Raw genomic sequence first — 19,559 nt, 5'->3', positions numbered from 1 at the left:
TGACTGTTTAACGTCTTTATTTAACTCAGCCAAAAAAAAAAAGTGTACAAAAATTAAATATGAATCACTTCAATGAAATCCCCTCAGAGCAGCACCAGCTTCTCATTTAGAGCAATCTGTGCTTGGGTGAGATTGGACAGGTAGGTCACCATCAACAGGTCCTGCAACAAACAGACAGTCATATTGTTATTACAATGTTATTCATAGTGACACAAAATGAGCTCATTAGTCAAACATGCTTATGCTTCTTGTTACACACAGACAAAATTCAAGAACTACGAGGTCAGAACGACAGTCCCCTGACAACAAATGTAATAACAACCCCTATGTTCCTTATGTGACTGTGTGAGCTGGACAAGTACTGAGTAAAGAAGTACGAGACAAGTGGAGCAAAGAGAGCACTAACAATAGACGCAAAGTCTAATTGGATGCTTCCTGTAATCAATGGGAGAGAGTGACTATGTGCTGGGAACAAGCCTGAGTGCAGTTAAAAACATTGGAAGGCTGAAGAAGGGGTGCTAAAGCTATCAGCGGAGATTAGAAAAATTATTTATACCAGAAATTAATGTATATGTTGTTCTCTAACAGACATGGAGCACTTACGTTGATGTTGGAATTGAGCATGTTCTCAAAGTCCTCGGCTGGGATGGTGGGGACCTTGTTAACCAGGTCCATCAGGAAGCGGCCCACGCTGTTATCCGCTGTCACTTTGCCAGACTGAGACAGATCGAACAGCATTAGCTTTACAGCCACCATAAACTTGATTACTTCACAAATGATCCCTCGAGATACAATGGATTGATACGAAGAAGAACTGCTGGAATATGACCAGGAAAACAAAGAGTGGAGGGTACTGCTTTATCATTTCATACATATGGACACAGTCACATCGGATCGGAGTCGTATCATCATTCCAGTCGCTCCATTACTCACCAGCACATCCTCAATGTATGCAAGCACAGTGGTCAGCATGTCCTGCACCCTGGCTGCAGAGCCAGCCACCTGGGACAGATCAGAGGTTAACCCCTTGGTGCGACTCGGAAGGATACGTGTCCTCTGCAGAAGGTCCACTAAAACAAACAGATGAGACTGTTAGAGTACAGGGCCTCATTACAGAAAAAATATCCTCACCACTTGTCCTATCTTAATGATTTCCTATCACTGTATTATGGAAACAATCAGAAATCAGAAATACTTTATTGATCTCTGGGGGAGAGCTGTGGTTCATTACAGTCACGCTGATGCCAGCATAGAGAATTATCGCAAGTAGAAATAAGTACCAGTACATGTATATCAAAATATTAAATAGAAATGCAGTAATAATAAACAATTAGCACAGTGTATACATATATATATATAAATATTTAAAATAAAGTATGTATAATACACTGAGTATGTAAGTGTGTAAAAATATAAATGTATAACAAATACAGTAATAGACGGAACTAATATGTGAATATTTAAAGTATAATATGGATAATGTGCTGGGTGTGTTAAGTGTGTAAAATAGAAAACTGTGCCTTATTCTACAATGCAATGTATAAAAAGGGTGTAAGTTAAAAACATAAAAATAGAAATATGTGTGCAATGCTCCAACAATGAACAAAATATACATACTATTCCTACCACCTTTTGTACTTTCATTTTGTTTTCTTTATATTCTATTTTTTCATTTTATATTTTCAAATTGCTTCTATATTTTTATCGTATGTCTTATACTATTTAAATTCATTATTTGTATTCTTCCTTTATGTTAATTCTTTTGCACCAAAACATCAAGTCAAATTCCTTGTGTGTGTAGATGGCAATAAAACCAGATTATGATAAGAATAACGACAACAATATATAAAAGTCATATAATGTGTAACATGTTCAATACATGGCCTACATTCAAGAGTTGATTCCAAAATAATGGATGTGCCTGATCCAATATAAGGATTTTTTTCTGAATGCAGTTGGGAAACATGTTTCTGTAATACAATTTTTTTAAAGACATCCGAAACTATACCAAGAAAAAGATATGATTCAAGACTTAAAAAGTTTCTGTAATGAGAGCCAAGAACTGACAAAGTTAGAAAAAATATATTGGCTGGGACAAAAATGTTACATGCAGTCCAAGTTGACTTTCCATTGACATGCACACTGAAACGTTCTTTTTTATTCTTAGTAATTTTTCCTGTTCATTATTGTTTTAGGCTGTTTCATTGTGTTTATCTCTGTCTCGTCTGGCTTTTTTTTTTGGGCTTTGTTTCCTTTTTGTTTGCAGGTCATCTAGTTCAGAGGCTTTTTTTCCAAAGTAATACAAAAACATAATATTTCATCAAAATAAATAATTAATAAATTTAAGATAACATATATTTGATCTGGAACAGGGCGTGTGAGTGGAGTGGAGTGGAGCGGTGAGATTTTACTCACAGAGCTGTCAGTTCCCTCGGCTCCCCTGCTCAGTTCACATTTCAACCCACTCTACTCAAATCATTCACTGCTTGTTCAGTTTTCTTTTGACATACATGTGAACTCCATTACTAATACCCCATGTTTGACAGGAAATAGTGTGTGTGCACAATACACAGATGCATTCTGGAATAGGCATACTTCAAACTCATATTGTTGGCTGCACTGGAGTGAAACTGGAGCTAAATGGACCAGATTAGTTGATGCCACAATCCACCAAAAATCCACTCTGTTTTCTATCCAAGATATTTCTGCTCGTGCCCTCTCCTTGCTCACATGCTCTTGTTGGGAAGCATTTGTTTCCAAAAAGTCAGATTAATGTGCTGTTTGTATTCTTACCGCCTATCCTCTCGGTGTCATAGTAGATATACTTCACAGTCAGCGGGGTGAACATCACACCAACCGTCTTTCCTGGTACACCCATCTGCGCACTGTGAGGGAAACAAACAAACACATTCTCAATCTGTAGTTGATCACAAAAAAAAAGTCTATAACAAAAAGATCAGCCAACCTGACGTAAGCGCGGATGTTCATCTTGCCACTCTGCAGTGCTGTGTCCATTGTCAGGTGAATGGGGTTGGTGGCCTCGCGGCTGTAGTACTCATGAATGAGCACTGAGTGTTCTGTGATGTCAAAGCCTGTGGCATACCTGTGAGGACACTGTGGTGAGTATAAGCGATTTCCAATTCCATCCATGAAATTTCAAAGTTGATCTACTGACGCACCATCCGATGATGACCTCGGTGGGTGACACCCTCTTGTGGAGCTCGTACATGTTCTTAGCGAACTCCATGTCTACTGCAACCTGTTGGAAAAGACCATAAAGTTAAACATATGGACACTTTTTAAAATTTTTTTTTTTACTAATCATCTCCTCTCTTCAAGAATGAAAGTGAAGCAAGTCATCTCTGTCTACAAGTGTTTGTACCAAGCTCAACAATGTTCCGTTTTGACTTATCATCTGTACAAATGTAATTAATATTCCTTCATCTTACTTATACACAATAGTCCCAGTACCTTTCAAACACTTCACAACATTGTTTCGTTTGAGAAAGACACATGATGAATCCAAGTACTGTTTGACAATTCATGGTCCTTCATTACATTTTGAGAGGCTCAACAGCTTACTATCTTGCAGGATGCATTTTACTTCAGCAAGACAAGATCCCACTGGAGATCTATGCAATTGAAAGGAAGCACCTAGCCTTAAAAATACACACTCTACTAGAGTTGCACAAAACGTACAGATTACTACCAGGGAAGCGTAGTCAGAATTTGGAGTAAAGTTTTTAGTTCAATGACTTCCTAAATAAAACTGTTATACGTTAATGCAGTTATTTTCTGTCTAATCTGTTCGGTGTTATTGATGTGAGTTCGCTGCTAGTGCTACATTTTTCCATTAAGATTGATTAAACAGTCTTTCTGGAAATATCCAACAGCCAAACAATCATTTATTGACACCAAATACGTTTACATACATAATATGAACAAAGTAGTTGATTCAACAAACCTCATCTTCAGACTCATTGTGAGGGACAGAGAAGCAGTTGGTCACTTCAATAGAGTGCTTGTCAATGGTACCTGAGAGGGAAAATTTTATAAATTATGCACCTTTATTGGGCTAACCGTTTTAGCATTGTATGCTAGCAAACAGAGGCTAAAATCATGACGAACCATCGGCAACGGCTATCATACAACACAGCAACGTGTAATTCAGATTGATACATGTTATAGCCGAATAGAAATGAATCAGAAACGGTTATTTAACCTGACAGATAGTCGTGTTTTACATCTGCGTGATCATTTGAGCGAACGGACAGCTGTTACAATGGATGTTTTGCTAGCTAGATGTAGCCAGGTTAGCACTGCTGGTCTGAACCCAGCCAACATGCGTTAGCAGGGAAGCTAACATTAGCCAGTTTCCTGAGGGTTTTATTAAAAGGCGCTCCTCCCGAAAATATTCCCAAATTCCTACTCACCCAAAAGGGTCCCGATAACACGACTCGCTCCCTCATTTCTCCGCTCATAAGAGTCGCAGATAGAAAAGAGAACGACGGGGTGAATTTTCACCACTGGCCCGTACACCGACATCTTGGAAGAGGAGGACTGCTCACCGGCTCCGGTGAAAGCATACAGCACCACCTAGAGGCCGGCGGGGTAACACCGGTTAATATGAGAATAAAACACTAATTATAATCAAGTTATTGATACAGTTGATGCAACAATGTGACTGTATCTGATATAAGCAGAAGTTGAATAACCTCTGTAAATTATTTCTTGTCGTGATTGTAAGGAGCCAGACTTGATAATTCCATTGTATAAGAGCCGGAAATATACGCGGACTTGCATTAAAATGAGGAAAAATGGCCATTAAAAACGACTTATTTGTGATTACAATAAGACTTTTGCATGTGATCATCTATGCCCTGTGTGCAGATGCAGAGGGTCTGACGGTGAGAGGAGAGGACGCAGATGACTGTTGTTGAAACCAGAAGCGTCTGAGGCAGGCAGGCAGGCAGGCAGGGTTGAGAGGGGCTGGGCTGATGACAGCATCCTCCGCCGCTCAGTGGCTCCACACCTGACTGACTCCATCAGATGCACAGATGATGGAGCTCTCTGCGCTGCCGGGTTATCCTGTTGCCACCATTTCGCACGTCAACTGGCCGACACATGTTGTCCAAACGCCGTGATCAGTCTACTTGAATTTTTGTTTTGCAGGAGTTTTTTTTTAAATGCGTGATCATTCAGTGGATGGTGTGTTCGCTTTCTGTTTTTTACATATTGTGGTCGAATCGAGGTGGTCTTTGTTTTCCTGGAAAAAAAGCGAGCAGGAGTGGACTGATGCTGCGTCGCTGGTAAACACAAGAAATGGGTGTCATCGAGCCAGTCGCGGTTCGTTCTTGGACCAGATTTCCGTTTTTCTTATGATAAATCATCTGCCCAGTCCAGGTGTTACAACATCTACAAGTTACTACACTGAGCAGGTAAGATTTATTTCATCCCTAGCTGTCTGACATTAATCCTCAAGCTTTGCCTTGTGTTTTCTGTAGCCTATTGGCTGGCTAACAGATATCCTGTAACTGAGGCTATTTCTGATCCATCCATCAGGCGTAGTGCGTCATCTTGATTGTCACCATCAGTCTCCTTTTGCGTGCAACCCCCAATTTTCCAAATGGACGCACATCATCCGAGGCTAAAGAGAGACTAGGAGTCCATTTTACTGTGCTAATATGTCAGGGACACACCATGTCTCACTGTCCACATTCAGTTTTTTAGATTCATATGAGACTTATGTAAGAAATCCCAGCAGGCCTGTAGCATAAACTCACCACATAGCAGTAAGTGCACTTATACAACACACACAGGCAGGGGCCATACACACACAAACACACACACACACACACACACACACACACACACACACCTACCCCAAGGTGCTTTATGAAAACAGTGAAAGCGGCTCTAATATGCATACACGCCGTGCTCCAGGATAAGGTTATCTTTCAGAAAAAGACATTTATTCTGCTTCTATCTCTGATTCCAAAGCGACACAACACTATGAAAGATCAACCTCAAACATTATGATTTCCCTCCTTTTTTTGTTGCTACATTTTGAATTTAAAAGGGGTGAAATGATAAAACAGGCAGAGACAAAGCAAGTCAGAACACAGACCTTATTAATGTCGGGGAAAAAAATCTTAAGATAAATTAAAGGGACAGAAGAGCTCAAAAAGCTCCTGAAGTAGCAGGTAGAAATCATTTATCAGCATGTTACTGTGGCAGCAAAACAGCTAATCAATTACAGGATTTAATGTGATCATTGTTTTCTTCTCCTATGTTCCAGGCTTCAGTCAAGCAAACAAATGGTCCAATCAATAGCCTTTGGACAGAGTCTGCCATAGGGAGGATATCAATAACACGCTAATACACCTGACATACACACACAGGCCATGGCGCTGGAGAACTCAGTCTTTCCCTCCCGCCCAGACTCTCTCTCGCTCCCTGTGGAGGAGAAGGGGGAAGGGGAAGAAGTGGAGGTGGCCACCGAGGCCACAGCCTCAACCGGAGTCTTTAACGTATCCGAGGAGCTGGGCCATGTCGTCACCACAGAGACGGCGCCGTCGCAACCGCCCTTTGCCAAGGTCAACAGGTCGTTCCAGGCCAAGCTGGCTGAGCGGGAAGCTACAATCAATCAGTCCAGGAAGAAGACCCAGGGGACGGAGAAGGAGAGGGGACGGTTTGGGTGGGGTAAGTGACTCTGCATGTGACTTTCTGTCCTAAATAAATGTTTCCAAAATATTATGGCTGCCTACTATTCACTTCATTCAAGCCTGGAGAAAACATAATGAAGGATGCAGAGACGGGGAGCTACTGATTGACTGGCTTTTTCTTTCTTTCCACTCCACAGACACACAGTGTACACTGACTAAACTTGTGCACCTCCTTCTCCTCCACAACTTTGTCGCAATAGCTGTGAATCTCCTCTAATTTAAACTGTGCTGCAGTGGTTCATGCCTCAGCGATTTTGACAGTCTTGCATCTTTTTTCATTAGGCTTCTCCAGTAGCTCTTTGTTTGCTCCAGTTTCTCTCTCCGCTTGACTGTAGATATTTGTGAAAGAAGAAAAATCAACCCTAAAAACATAAAACACTTAATTAAAGAACTGGATGTTAACAGATTTTTGTTATAGAACATATGCCTGAAGCACATAATAGAAGAAAGTTTTTACAACTACGCTTTTAAAGCTTTCAAAATCACAGAACTTTTTATCAAGAGAACATGAACCAAATATTATATTATTATTACTATTATATAGTAAGAAATGCATCATATTCTGGGCTGAACTACTGCTTTGACTTTTAATATGTGACGTTATAGGTCAGATGCACACTGATTTATATCTATTGCTGTCATCAGAGCGAAAAAACACACGTTTTACATCCTGTATGTCTTATAATCTCAGTTGTGGCTGGGTGCACCCACAGTTAAAAGCCTCTCCACAAACAAGCAACACCATCAGTTCCCGTTAGGGCAGTACAGTAACCACAGTCCAATGATGTAGCTTTTTCTTCTCTGAGTGTTTGATGATGTTGTCCTGTCGTACTCCATCTCCTCCCTTTTGCTCACCTGTCTGTTTTCATTTCTGTTATCCCTTTTTCACCAGCCTGACTTTCCTCTGAGCCACACGGCATCTCTCTAAGTAGTTTTGTCCCCTGGCACCTTCCTCTGTTTATCCTCCACTGTCTCTTCACGCTTTCATTCAACACGCATCCTCTGACTGCAGTCACAGTTGTATCTTCAAACAGTGAAACTTTTCAGAAACGTAGAAAGGCAGACATGTGTACGCTTTTGAAGTATTCTAAAGGGTTTTGTAAGGGTTTCTTTGAACACGAGGTTATGAAACTAAAACACCTGTAAGGACTCATCTTCAACCCTGTTCTAAGCAACAAAACTCATTTTGCAGGTTTTCCACAAGAGCAAGATCTCCCATTTTTCAGCCTTTCATATTTCAAACCTTTCTGACTAAGTTGTGCTGCCTCTCCTCTCTCCCCTGTGTCTCATGCTACCCCATCCCCACCGTCTCTTAACCAGCCCGGACTCGGCGCAAGAGACAACGCTATGTGGAGAAAAACGGTCGCTGCAATGTGCAGCACGGTAACATGCGGGAGACTTACCGCTACCTGACTGACATCTTCACCACGCTGGTGGACCTCAACTGGCGCTGCTCGCTCTTTGTCTTCGTCATGGCCTACGCCGTCACGTGGCTCTTCTTTGGGGCCATCTGGTACCTCATAGCCTACTGTAGGTAAGACTGTTGAGAAAAGGGAGTGGAAGAAGTTTATTTATTTACATCTCTTGTCTTGTGTGCCATAAAGGAGTCTAGGTTTTCATCCTGCCTGAGCTCTACTGTTGCTAAATCCAAAATGCCGAGAAGCAAGATCAAAAGTCCTTTAACTCAAAATGACATCACTTTCAGATATTATGGCAAAATGCATATGACCAAGAACAGGGCTTTCCTTAAAAGAGACCAATGCTTTGGGCTGGTGGTTACGTCTGACTAGTTCCAGTATTTGACGACCTGAGAATGAGACTCAACAAAATAAGAAGACTCCAGAGCAACATACAGCACATTTAAGTGTGTGCTTTCTTCTTTTCTCCTCCTCCTTGCTACTTAAAAGAATAGTTTGACATTTTGTGAGATGTGCTTATTCGCTTTCTCGCTGTGAGACTGATACCACTCTTATGTCTGTTCGGTAAATATGAAGCTACAGCCAGGAGATGGTTATTTTTGTTGAAACCATACAAAAACCATAGTATAAAACAGAAGATGTAACATATGAATTGGTAAGCCTTTTTAAAACCTTCAGACAGAGCCAGACTGGCTGTTTCCTCCTCAGTGGCGTGTGCAGACTTTTTTTTTTTTTTACTGGGGTGTCCCAAGTGGGACACTGACTAATGCAGGGGTGGCAGGAAGAATGAGCGCTGCTGTGGAGATGCACGGTGGCATAGCTTTAATTTACTGTTTTTGTCTCCACTACCCATAAGTACATTAACTGCTAATGTTGAAGGGTCGTACGTTCCTGCCCATAATTTAGTTGAAAAGATATACAGACCTACCAGTTGCAACAAAAAATGGAAAATAATCTTTCATACTTTATTAAAAAAATTGCTCCTCCAAAAGTAAATAGTACAACAGCAATTATAAAGTGTCAAGATTTTTTAATAAAGAAGCCTGTTTAAACAAACTTTTAAACAGTTGTATTTATTTATTTTTACTGGATTTTATTGGTGGTCCATGCCACCCCAGGCCACTCCCTAGACACACCCCTGTTCCCCCTGTTTCCGGACTTTGTTCTAAGCTAAGCTAACTGTCTCCTGGCTGTAGCGTAATACTTAAAGGTATACCATGCTGGATTACCAGTTACTGTTTGTACTGTAAATATGCTTGCCAGTGAAAGTAAAAGCCAACCCCAGATTAACTCTTGTTTGGCGTTTTGCCTACCTATTTGCGTTGTGTCTCTTGGGTGCCTGCTGCTTACGGCCTCTTGTTGCTCCCTTTTTATAAAGCCCCAATGCACCTGAGTGTTATGTCCATAAATGTCCTGGCCACAGAAAATACACACATAGAGCAGAGTCTCTGCAAAAACTCTTGTAGTGGTTCATAAGTGATGACTGAGAGGGATTACTTCTGTATAAGTAGTTACATTACTGCATAGTAAATCTTTGACAGACAGATGTGAAAGTGGTATATCGACCTTCCCATCAAATTCTCGCCAAGAAAGCAAATAATAGTATTCCCAATAATGTCCTTAAATGAAATTATCACGAGCTAACACCACCTTTTTTAATCGCTCAAAGATGGAAGATGATGCTATGAGATAGTGACCAATATCGCAAGACATTTCTGCAACGACAGCTAAAAACGCCCCACTTTTCAGCCAAAAAAGCAGATGACGAAGCAGTATCAATATTACGCTGTATTTCATCATGATGTTACCTCTTCACTAGATGTGTCTGCTGGATCCCCACTCTAATTAGCTAACGTATTCGTCTCGTAAAATCCTGACCTCTTTATATCAATTACAGGCCACCTTAAGCCTGTGCCAGGGAACTGCTGGTGTTATTGCAATTCCTTGGTCACCAACACAGGTCAATAAAAGTCATATATTATATAAATTACTTAACACCACTTTCATTAATTAGCTCTCACTCTCTGGCTGGAGCTGTGTTAATCAAGGACATTAGTCTGTGTAGCGAGTAGTTTGAAAGGAAGTCTGCAGACTTTAGGTGGCAGAGGACTCATAAACCAGCATAGTGAAGATGTCATGATATATGATGGAAAGGTAGGTTTTTGCAGCATCGTGAAAACTGGCAGCATGAATGTTAGGTTAATCATTACGGATAAGACTGCATCTTATTCATGGTAAGTGTTAGCTGAAAGGTATTGTAAATATAAAAGGGAGAGACGAGTCGTCATACATATATTTCTGCACCTCTGTTCTAAGAATATAAATCTTCTCGCTCTGTCTATTTTTCCCTCTTGACACCTACTTTGTCACCTTCCCCTCCTTCCCTTTCTCACACATACTCCTCCTTTCTTTCCTCCCCAAAGGGGTGATCTGGACCATCTGGAGGATGTGACGTGGACACCGTGTGTCAACAATGTCAACGGCTTCATCTCGGCCTTCCTCTTCTCCATCGAGACAGAGACCACCATTGGCTACGGCCACCGCGTCATCACCGACCAGTGTCCAGTGGGCACCATGCTGCTGCTGCTGCAAGCTATACTGGGCTCAATGGTCAACGCCTTTATGGTGAGCACTCGCACTGGTACATGACTGAGAAAGGGGAAATTTATATTCAGAAATTGGATAAAGTGATAGCAAAAATGACCCAATATTTTGTGGGTATTATGTGTTGTCATTAATATTACTTATTAAGAAGATTTTGTTAATTTTTGGAGAATAAAATATTATTTCCCTTCTTGCATCTTACGGACGATTATAATGGACATGAATCGTGGAGAATTTCACTAACAGGGGACTCTCTAAATCAGTTGTTTCAGTGTTTTGTTATGAAGGATAACTTCATAACTCCAATACTTTCTATAATTCAGTTGTTTTTACAGATCTACGTAGGTCTAAAATATAGTGACCGTCAAACATGCTGAGGTCAGGTTAGAGAAAAAATAAAAAGCACACAAATTGTTTTTTGAGGCCTTTCTGAAAGGCACCTAAACCAGATAAAATAACTTTAAAAGTAAAGTGAATACTGTTTGACCTGAGTCTGTTTGATTGGAAGGAAGCCTCCTGTTAGTTCAACTCAGTCAAAATACAAATGTCTTTTTCTCGAGCCTAGAGAAAGGAGTGCATTCATCAATACTATGCAGACAAATCACACTAATTTGTGCCAGATTGAATGCTTCCTGAAAGAGAATATTTCCTTTAAAAGTGCTGATGGCTCTTGATTTTTCCCACAATGTAAGCACTCTTTTGATGCAGATGAATCCACACACCGACGTCCGAGTGGAATCATGTTTATGCATGTTTGCGAGCTGGAAACATGCCATAATAGCAACTGGGCTATTTTACTATGCATAGTAAAAATGACTGAGTCTGGGGTTAAAATGTCAAATGTCACTGCTGTGTTTTTATATTTAAAACCGTAAATAGTAAGCAAATAACAAGCAACCTGCTTCGTTTGTATTCAGCGTTCACAATGAATGTTTCTGTACAGTCTGCATCATTGTTAATTATGATAAACAAGACATGCCATTCATTTTTCAATAATCCTCTACTTTTCTAGTTATTGCAAACATTTCAGCCTTGTGCAAGCACTCTCACCTGTCCTGTCCCTCCCGCCTCTCTGTCCAGGTCGGCTGTATGTTTGTGAAGATCTCGCAGCCCAACAAACGGGCAGAGACACTGGTGTTCTCCAAACACGCCGTCATCTCCCTGAGAGACGACAAGCTCTGTCTGATGTTCAGGGTGGGCGACCTTCGGAGCTCCCACATCGTAGGGGCCAACATGAGGGCCAAGCTCATCAAGTCCAAACAGACTCAGGAGGGTGAGAAAACCAAATAAAGCTATTAGTGAAAGTATCTGCGCACATTTTACTCTCTATCAACACTAATGTGACTACAATAATGACTACTACAACAACCCAAACGTCCACTACAACTTTTTCCACTATGGCATCTACAGTATCCCTTCTTAAAATTAATAAATTTTTCAAATATAACTTCAATTTTTTGAGTATGTTATAAAACTAATAATTATTTCCCCTAAACTTAAGCAGATTTTGTATTAAACTGCTTAAAGCATGAGGATCAGGAGGATTTTCATTTCTTGATTTCCCTTAACTTACCCCTCATTTTATCGGCTCTTTCAGGTGAGTTCATCCCCCTGGACCAGACAGACATCAGCGTGGGCTTTGAGACAGGCGATGATCGTCTCTTCCTGGTCTCTCCGCTGGTGATCTCCCATGAGATCGACTCACATTCACCCTTCTGGGACATGTCGCAAGCCCAGCTGGAGAAGGAGGACTTTGAGATCGTGGTCATCCTAGAGGGAATGGTGGAGGCAACAGGTAAGGAATGGGTTAAACGTTTTAAATTAAGGAGAATGAGAAAAACGAAAATCTTCCATCTATAAATCATTCCCAGTTGAGTCAACTTTCAAGTAACTTTCAAGAAAATATTAAACATAAAAATGACTGAGCAGGGTATGTTTATAAGTTTGAAAAAATCTGGAAATTATACTATAAATAGTTACTAAAATAAATGTAGCTTTATCAGCTTTAAAATGTATCAAGGCACATGCTTTATAAATTATACCATTAATACTATTTTTTATTACTCAGGGGGTTTTATGTGATATGTTGTAGAATTGAAATAATGAAAAATGTTACACAAGATATGACAACTTAACAACATTGTTTTGTATGAGAAATAATGCCTTGCAATTTAATCTGACTGTAAAACTCTAATGGCCTCTGTGTTGTAAATGCATGTTTGGCTGCAACAACACGTACTGACTGAGCATTAGGAAAATTAATCTTGTGGATGCATACAACTGTCTGATATTTCAGTAATACCATCACTGTTTTACAGAAAGCAAACCCTGTCCAAAGCTGTCCATTAGAAAATGAAATTCCCCTCTCCAGAGTGTCTCAGTTTAGATCTGCAATTTCGGGGAAGCTTTTAGAGCCTTGTGATGTTGTGATTACAGAGGGAATATACCTCTATATACTTAGATATAAGTATCTAAGTGAACAGGGAACAAAATCAGTGATCTTGCGAGGGATGTTTTTGTGTTCTTGTACTGTATATTCTCATTATTTAACTGTTGACTACCGGTGTTATCTTAGAAAATCCTTGTAGCTGGAGAAAATTTAAAAGCCGTACAGCAGTGGTTCCCAACTGGTGGGTCATGGTCCAAAAGTGGGTTGCCGGTCCAGTGACACGTGACCATGTCAAATTTGTGAAAAACACACGTTTCTTTAAAGTGACCCCTTATGGACTAACTGACTGTTTGTCACACTTTGCTCAAACGTATTTTTAAGCTCAAAACACCCTTCAGCACCAAGAGGTTTTTAACCAAATTCATCAAAACCTTGAGAGGTCTGTTTTCACTGTGTACAGAGTGTGAAAATCATTCACAGAAGCTGGGCTACACCTTATCCCTGCTCAGAGATCTTCCCAGAGATTATATATTTAGAAGTGCAGTTAAATATTACTTTTGTATCTCATGTTATTGTCATACTGTCTGAAATCTACAAAATCCAAATCGGTATTGACAGCCTGGCTGAAACAAATAGCCATTTACCTATACCCCATAAGGATTTGGATGAGCTGTGTTTATCTCTTTTGCTTTATCCCCTTCTCATATTGTCTTATGTCAGATTCATTCTGAGAGGATAACATACTCAACTATACCTCACTGTTTGGCAGGAATTCAGTGTATCAGAGCTATTCATGATGCATCTTCCATGAGGTAAAGGTGGCCTCTCTGCCTACTCCAAATATTGATTCCCTTAGTCAGACCACTGTGGAGAGTTACAAAGAAGTACAGTCATAACTCAGCTGCCGAGAATATTCATAAATGACAGCTTACTAGTTAAAATGTTTGTGACTAATTATGTCTCAGGGTTTAACCTGTGTTGCTTAGACTTTCCGCTCAGACTGTATACCCAGTTATGTATCACAACTTATTTTGTGAGGCATAATGAATGTATGTACTCACCAGTGTGCTTTGTGTGTGCAGGGATGACGTGCCAGGCGAGGAGCTCCTATCTAGCGGAGGAGGTGATGTGGGGTCACAGGTTTAGCCCAATGATGTCGCTGGCAGAGGGCTTCTTTGACGTCGACTACGGAGCCTTTCATCACACGTTTGAGGTAACGTCTTTCGGAGCAAGGGACAACCTACAGGCTGATGTAGGGATGCGTCATATGTGGTGTTAAAAAAATTTGCCATTAGTTTTTTAAGTCAACTTTCTTCCTAAAAAATTCTTTGCTGTCAATTAAACAGCTACTGGCAACATGTCCGGGCTCCTGCAGCTTGATAGAAATTAAATTAAGGACCTTAATGTCAATCGGTATTGAATTTGTGACCAACTTTACAAAAACAAAAATTTATGAAAAAAATGAACTCACATCAGTGACTTAGGGTTAGGAACAATTTGATCTAAATTTTCTGGAAAAATAAACTGCAACCTTTTTTGGTAAAGTTAGAAAGTTGGATGATCTACTTAAAATGCTGGAGAAAAAAACCTTCTGAAGTGGAACACATAGAAAACATACATTATTATAAAAGTATCCATTTGGTTTGCCTTGAAAAAAAAAGTTTTAAATTGTCATATGATTTGGACGTAGTATCCTGAAATAATGTGGGGGGAATTCTGTTAATTATTTAAGAGTTAGTTATTAACAAATATTTTGAGATTTTACAACGCAACTTCAGAAAAAACATTTTTAAGGCTTTTGACGTATTGATTGAAGACATTTTAATAACAATAAAGGCCTTACTTTTAGATTAATGAATTTTAAGACTTTTTTAAGGATCCACAGGAACATGTGTTGGGAGTGTACCTGAAATTTCTGACTAAGATTTTGGCATTTTCTCATTTTTGTCCATAGAAGGACAAACAGTGTCGTTACAATGGAGTTTAATAATGAAAAAATGCATTAACAATTTAAAACAATTTTTTAAATGTCAAACTATTTAGCCATTTTCACTGCTTTTACTAAATTCATTAGAAGAGGCAAAACATACCGGTTCTTTTACTGACTACCAACTAACAGTGTTTGAGTGAGGAAACCTGGAGCAACTCTTGCTGTTATCCCTATTCTTGTCTCCACCTACATGTATAACCAGCAGCTCAATTCTCACACTTGTTCTCTTGGGGTTGTTGAAAGGCATGCTGGGAAATGCAGGAACTCCAACTGAAGTATTCATTTCGTGTTTATTTTGGTAAGGAAAAGTACATAGAATGGGCTGACTCCATAAACCAAAGCTTTTCCAACATATGCCTTTCCATGGATAAGCCTTTATACAAATGCACACAACTCAGCAGGAAAACACACACAGCACAGAGCACAAACAGTGACAGCACGCTAAAAATCTAATAAGAAGCACCTGATTTCACATGATGTTTGACCTGTTCTTCCTCCTCAACTTCTGTTTGTGAGTTCCACATATCGATCCCCAAAAGTGGGTTTAAGAAATAGCCGAGGCTTGTGGAGGAGAAAAGGGTAAACTGATAAAGTAAATTACGACATTTAAAGGAATAGTTTGATATTTTTGGCGATACGCATATTGGCTATCTTGCTGAGACTTACATGGTGTTCAATACACATGGTGTCTTACATGGTGGTTGTTTTTTCCTCTTTCCCTCAATAATAATTATTGTAACAGAGATAAAATGAACCATATAATTCTGACACGATCACGGTCATCATTTACATTTGAAATTGGTTTGGCCCCAAAATTTGAAGTACTAAAAAATTTCAAACTTCCATGTAGTCAACGTCCCCACAGTGTTGCATGACAGGGGAGAATATTGTTGGAACTTGTTTTTTTAAAAATTTGTTTTCCAGTTCAGAAAAGTAACCTGACATCATAATCTAACCACAACAGTGCAAATGGGCTCCAAATATTTAGGGAAGCCAATTTATTTGGGCCCTCTGCAGTCCACTCTGTGTTTTGATTCAATAGGTTTGAACTGTGATTTGATGTTTCTCTCATATTTACCTGTTCAATATGTAGCAATCACCAGCAGCTGTTAGCTGAGTTTAGCATAAAGAGCGGAAACAAGGCAAAGTGTGTTTGCTGTCCTCATTGCTGATTCTCTTCCCGTATGCTGAACTGACCTAAACATGCTGAATTGACCCAAAACAAGACAAAAATGGCTGACATTTGCCAAACTTGTAGCAGACACTTCTAGGAAAGCAGATGCTCACCGATAACCCACCAATGGCTTGGTGTGTCAGGGCCCTTAAACAGGGGCAGGTCAGCTGTTTCTCGTCTTCAAGCTAAGCTAAGCAAACTAAGCTGGCTGGTGCTTCATATTTATTGGACAGACATAATAGTGGTATCAATCTCTTAGCAAAAAAAGCAAACAAGTGTATTTCCCAAAAAATTAAAATGATTTCTTTAACTAAAAACATTACAGGGAATTGGGCTTTTTCTTGGCCATGCTAACATCTTTATCACAGGGACATATTAATTTAGTGTTCAGTGATTTGACCAGCTCTCATGTTTCCCCTCCCTCAAGGTGGACACGCCCTCCTGCTCAGCACGAGAGCTCTCATTGGCTGCAGCCAGACTCGACGCTCACCTCTATTGGTCCATCTCCAGCAGGCTGGATGAAGAGCCCACCCTGACCAACCAGGCGGCCAAGCAGCCGGACAGCAGCTCAGCCAACAGCAAAGGAGGGGAGCCGACCTTTATCGTCGGAGAGATGACGGACATCCAGGAGCAAACAGGACTGGGCGAGCTGAATGGCAGCGTCGCCACCGACCAATCTGAATCAGAGGCCTAGAACAGAGAATGTTTACAAAGAACTTCAGTATATCACCACCTCACCACAGTTAGTGTTTGCAGATCTTTTCTTTCAAGGCAAATGAGAAGTGTCATTCTGGCCAGTTCTACAGTATATGCCATATCTTATGTTACCATATGGAAGAGTTTATTTCTCAGTATTTGTTGTCTTTTATTTCTATGTTGATCTTTGTTATAATTGTACTGTATGCGTGCTATTTTTTTTTTTAATACGTTGTGTTAGCTCCAATCACCCTTGCCTTTATCTACATTTAAATGACAATACTATGCTTTAGGTGGGGTCAACAATAGTATATCCTGTGGACCAAAGCAGAATGTTGCGAAAAGACGACAAGGTGGTTGTTTGTGCAGAATCACGTGTGTGGATTGTTCACATTTAAAATAGGTACAGTGCATAGATGCTTTATTTTCACCTGCGCATGAATATCACTAGATGATATTAAAGTATAGACTGAAATCGTAATAACCTCAAATTTCTTTAGAAGATGCAAAGATTGTTCCAAGGTTTGTTGTACATCAATCAGGTGTTAACACTGTGGGAAAGTAACAGCAGCCCACAGCCGCTAGTATTTGTATACTCTGCTACAAACGTCATTTGGCAACAAACCATCATGTGGTGCTAGAAAAATGTTTGAAACATCAATTTGGCTGTCAAAAGATTATAAAAGTGTCCAGTGAATCATAGACAGAGGACAACAAAGCTGGTTTCCTGCCCTAAGTGTAAATAATTTCTTACCCTCTGTAGGCACAAAGTATTATGTTTGTTTAAGAGTAACTTCACACAATCGTCAGAAGAAAAATTCAGCTTTGTACATTTCTGCAAAACACTGGTGCGTTACATTTGTACATTTCATACGTATTATATCATACGTAGTATATGTGCTGAGTTTGTCATTGGAAGATGGAAGGGATGCTTGCCAAGCTGCAGTCCACTGTAGACCACTATTCAAAACCAACAAACAGCAAAATTAGTTGTTTTTTTAGCAAGTCATCACTGTTTTTCCAGGGGGGATAGTACCAGAAAAGTGGTTATTTTTTACAGAGACATTGCTGCATTTCCAGCCAGGATGGGGCCACAAAAAGCAATATGTTTTTACTAATAAAGCGGCTGTTATTTTTACTGCCATTCCTACCAGGATCTTGCTACCAAAAGCAGGTATTAGAAGCAAAAACATGGTTTTTGTGCCTAAACCTAACTACATGTTAACCATAGAGTTAAAACATAAAGAAACATAAAGGTTTGTCGTATATATAATAATGTACAAATGTAACGAATTCTTGGTTTGCATAAACATACGGTGGCGGCACTTCCTCTGGCGATTGTGTTGCTTAACATCGTGCTGAAAAGAAATGTTTTGCTACCCTCTCTGGTTCAAAGTTTCAAGACTGGTTAACCTCTGACCACGCCCAACAGTGATGTCACAGACTCCTGTGGTGCACCTGCACGTCACTGCAGCAAGGTGAGAAGTTAAACCATTGAAAATCAGCAAAACAAGATTTAAGTCACTCTTTAATTACACTAGTATGAATTTGCTGACATTCCTATCTGCACTCTCAAGTATGGTGACTAGAGGATCAATCTAAAACCTTTAATGTAGAGACAGGTTAACACTTTAGTGTGTTTTGTGGCTTTGTTTCACATACAATGTGTGTAGCACAAGGATTATCTCTGTTTTGTTCCCAGCCAAGTAGAAATTAAAAGCACAACAGTGTCCTGCTCAGTTCAGCCCAAACTCCTGCTTCTGCTGCTGTGTATATATGTGGCCATTTTTACTTGATGTTTTTAATATGTAATATAACACATCAATTAGAATTAATAAACTGAAGTATATTCCAGAACAACTGTCTCTGATTGTGTGATATTCTGCTGAGGGGCCACATACATAAAAGTACGCTAAATGTACATACTGTGTATGCTACAGCACTGCAATTGCTGGGCTGAGCGATAATAGATGTTTGGTTAAAAAAACAGAAATGTAGGATTCAAATATGTGCCAGGATGCAGAAAATAGGCTTAATCATTACAGAACATGAAGAAATCCACCACCAGTCTTTCTCTTAGAATACTAGAGTACTGCAATGTTATGATATGAAATGTTGAAAAGTAACCAGGTACATTAAATTAAATACTGCATTTCTAGGTAATCCTTTTACGTTATTAGGATTCACTGGAATTTTTTTTTCCTCAGTAAATTTTTTTGAAATCTGTAGTTTCTTTGCAGATTCAAATGTCATTCAAATAAGGTAGGGCCATTTTATAAAATGTAATGAATTGCTGTAAACGGATTGATCTACTGAACAATATATAAAGTAATTAAAATTAGCTTCATTTTCACCAGCCATTACATTAAAATATCACAATAATTAAATAATATAATATGTACTACAATCAGCGTCCATTTTTCTAATTGTAAGGGAGTATTTTTAAATTGTGCTAGCTCTACTCTGACTTGTAAAACACCTGAATACTTCTTCTATCACTGCATAAAATACATTAAATCAATAACTTGAACTTTTATGTAGTTGATTTTGTCTAGAATCACAT

At 39.5% G+C, this 19,559-nt stretch overlaps 2 protein-coding genes and 1 long non-coding RNA gene across 3 annotated transcripts in view; 1 reads left to right on the top strand and 2 right to left on the bottom strand.

Moving 5' to 3' along the window:
• eif3f (eukaryotic translation initiation factor 3, subunit F) lies at nt 1–4,590 on the bottom strand. Its single transcript, XM_042498155.2, has 8 exons — nt 4,434–4,590; nt 3,965–4,035; nt 3,180–3,259; nt 2,966–3,103; nt 2,794–2,885; nt 934–1,070; nt 604–717; nt 1–161 (listed from the first exon to the last, which is right to left on the bottom strand). The coding sequence occupies exons 1-8, from the start codon at nt 4,543–4,545 to the stop codon at nt 84–86; spliced, it is 822 nt and encodes a 273-aa protein (XP_042354089.2). The 5' UTR covers nt 4,546–4,590; the 3' UTR covers nt 1–83.
• Nucleotides 4,591–4,969: 379 nt separating this feature from the next.
• On the top strand, nt 4,970–18,856 carry kcnj9 (potassium inwardly rectifying channel subfamily J member 9). Its single transcript, XM_042498152.2, has 8 exons — nt 4,970–5,438; nt 6,299–6,702; nt 8,046–8,259; nt 10,567–10,768; nt 11,828–12,020; nt 12,345–12,542; nt 14,219–14,349; nt 16,728–18,856. The coding sequence occupies exons 2-8, from the start codon at nt 6,405–6,407 to the stop codon at nt 16,992–16,994; spliced, it is 1,503 nt and encodes a 500-aa protein (XP_042354086.1). The 5' UTR covers nt 4,970–5,438; nt 6,299–6,404; the 3' UTR covers nt 16,995–18,856.
• Nucleotides 16,855–19,559, bottom strand: part of LOC148188049 (uncharacterized) — a 30,514-nt gene continuing 27,809 nt past the window's right edge. Inside the window, exon 6 of the long non-coding RNA XR_015778103.1 lies at nt 16,855–16,990. This is a non-coding gene — a long non-coding RNA (uncharacterized LOC148188049). The remainder of the gene's footprint in view (nt 16,991–19,559) is intronic.

This window comes from Plectropomus leopardus, chromosome 12 (assembly GCF_026936395.1).
Source record: "Plectropomus leopardus strain MGB_pleo_1.0 chromosome 12, ASM2693639v1, whole genome shotgun sequence".
Classification (NCBI taxonomy): Eukaryota; Metazoa; Chordata; class Actinopteri; order Perciformes; family Serranidae; genus Plectropomus; species Plectropomus leopardus.
Note: the sequence above shows the minus strand (reverse complement) of the source record. Positions and strands in the feature narration are given on the sequence as shown.

Bases quoted from the DNA above. Each gene is read 5' to 3' on its own strand.
- eif3f (XM_042498155.2), bottom strand. From the start codon at position 4,545: ATGTCGGTGTACGGGCCAGTGGTGAAAATTCACCCCGTCGTTCTCTTT. The intron at 3,260-3,964 runs GTTTGTTGAATC...CTTTTCCAACAG, and splicing joins ACAATGAGTCTGAAGATGAG to GTTGCAGTAGACATGGAGTT. The intron at 1,071-2,793 runs GTAAGAATACAA...TGTTTGTTTTAG, and splicing joins TGACACCGAGAGGATAGGCG to TGGACCTTCTGCAGAGGACA.
- kcnj9 (XM_042498152.2), top strand. From the start codon at position 6,405: ATGGCGCTGGAGAACTCAGTCTTTCCCTCCCGCCCAGACTCTCTCTCG. The intron at 10,769-11,827 runs GTGAGCACTCGC...CTCTCTGTCCAG, and splicing joins CAATGGTCAACGCCTTTATG to GTCGGCTGTATGTTTGTGAA. The intron at 12,543-14,218 runs GTAAGGAATGGG...TTGTGTGTGCAG, and splicing joins GGGAATGGTGGAGGCAACAG to GGATGACGTGCCAGGCGAGG.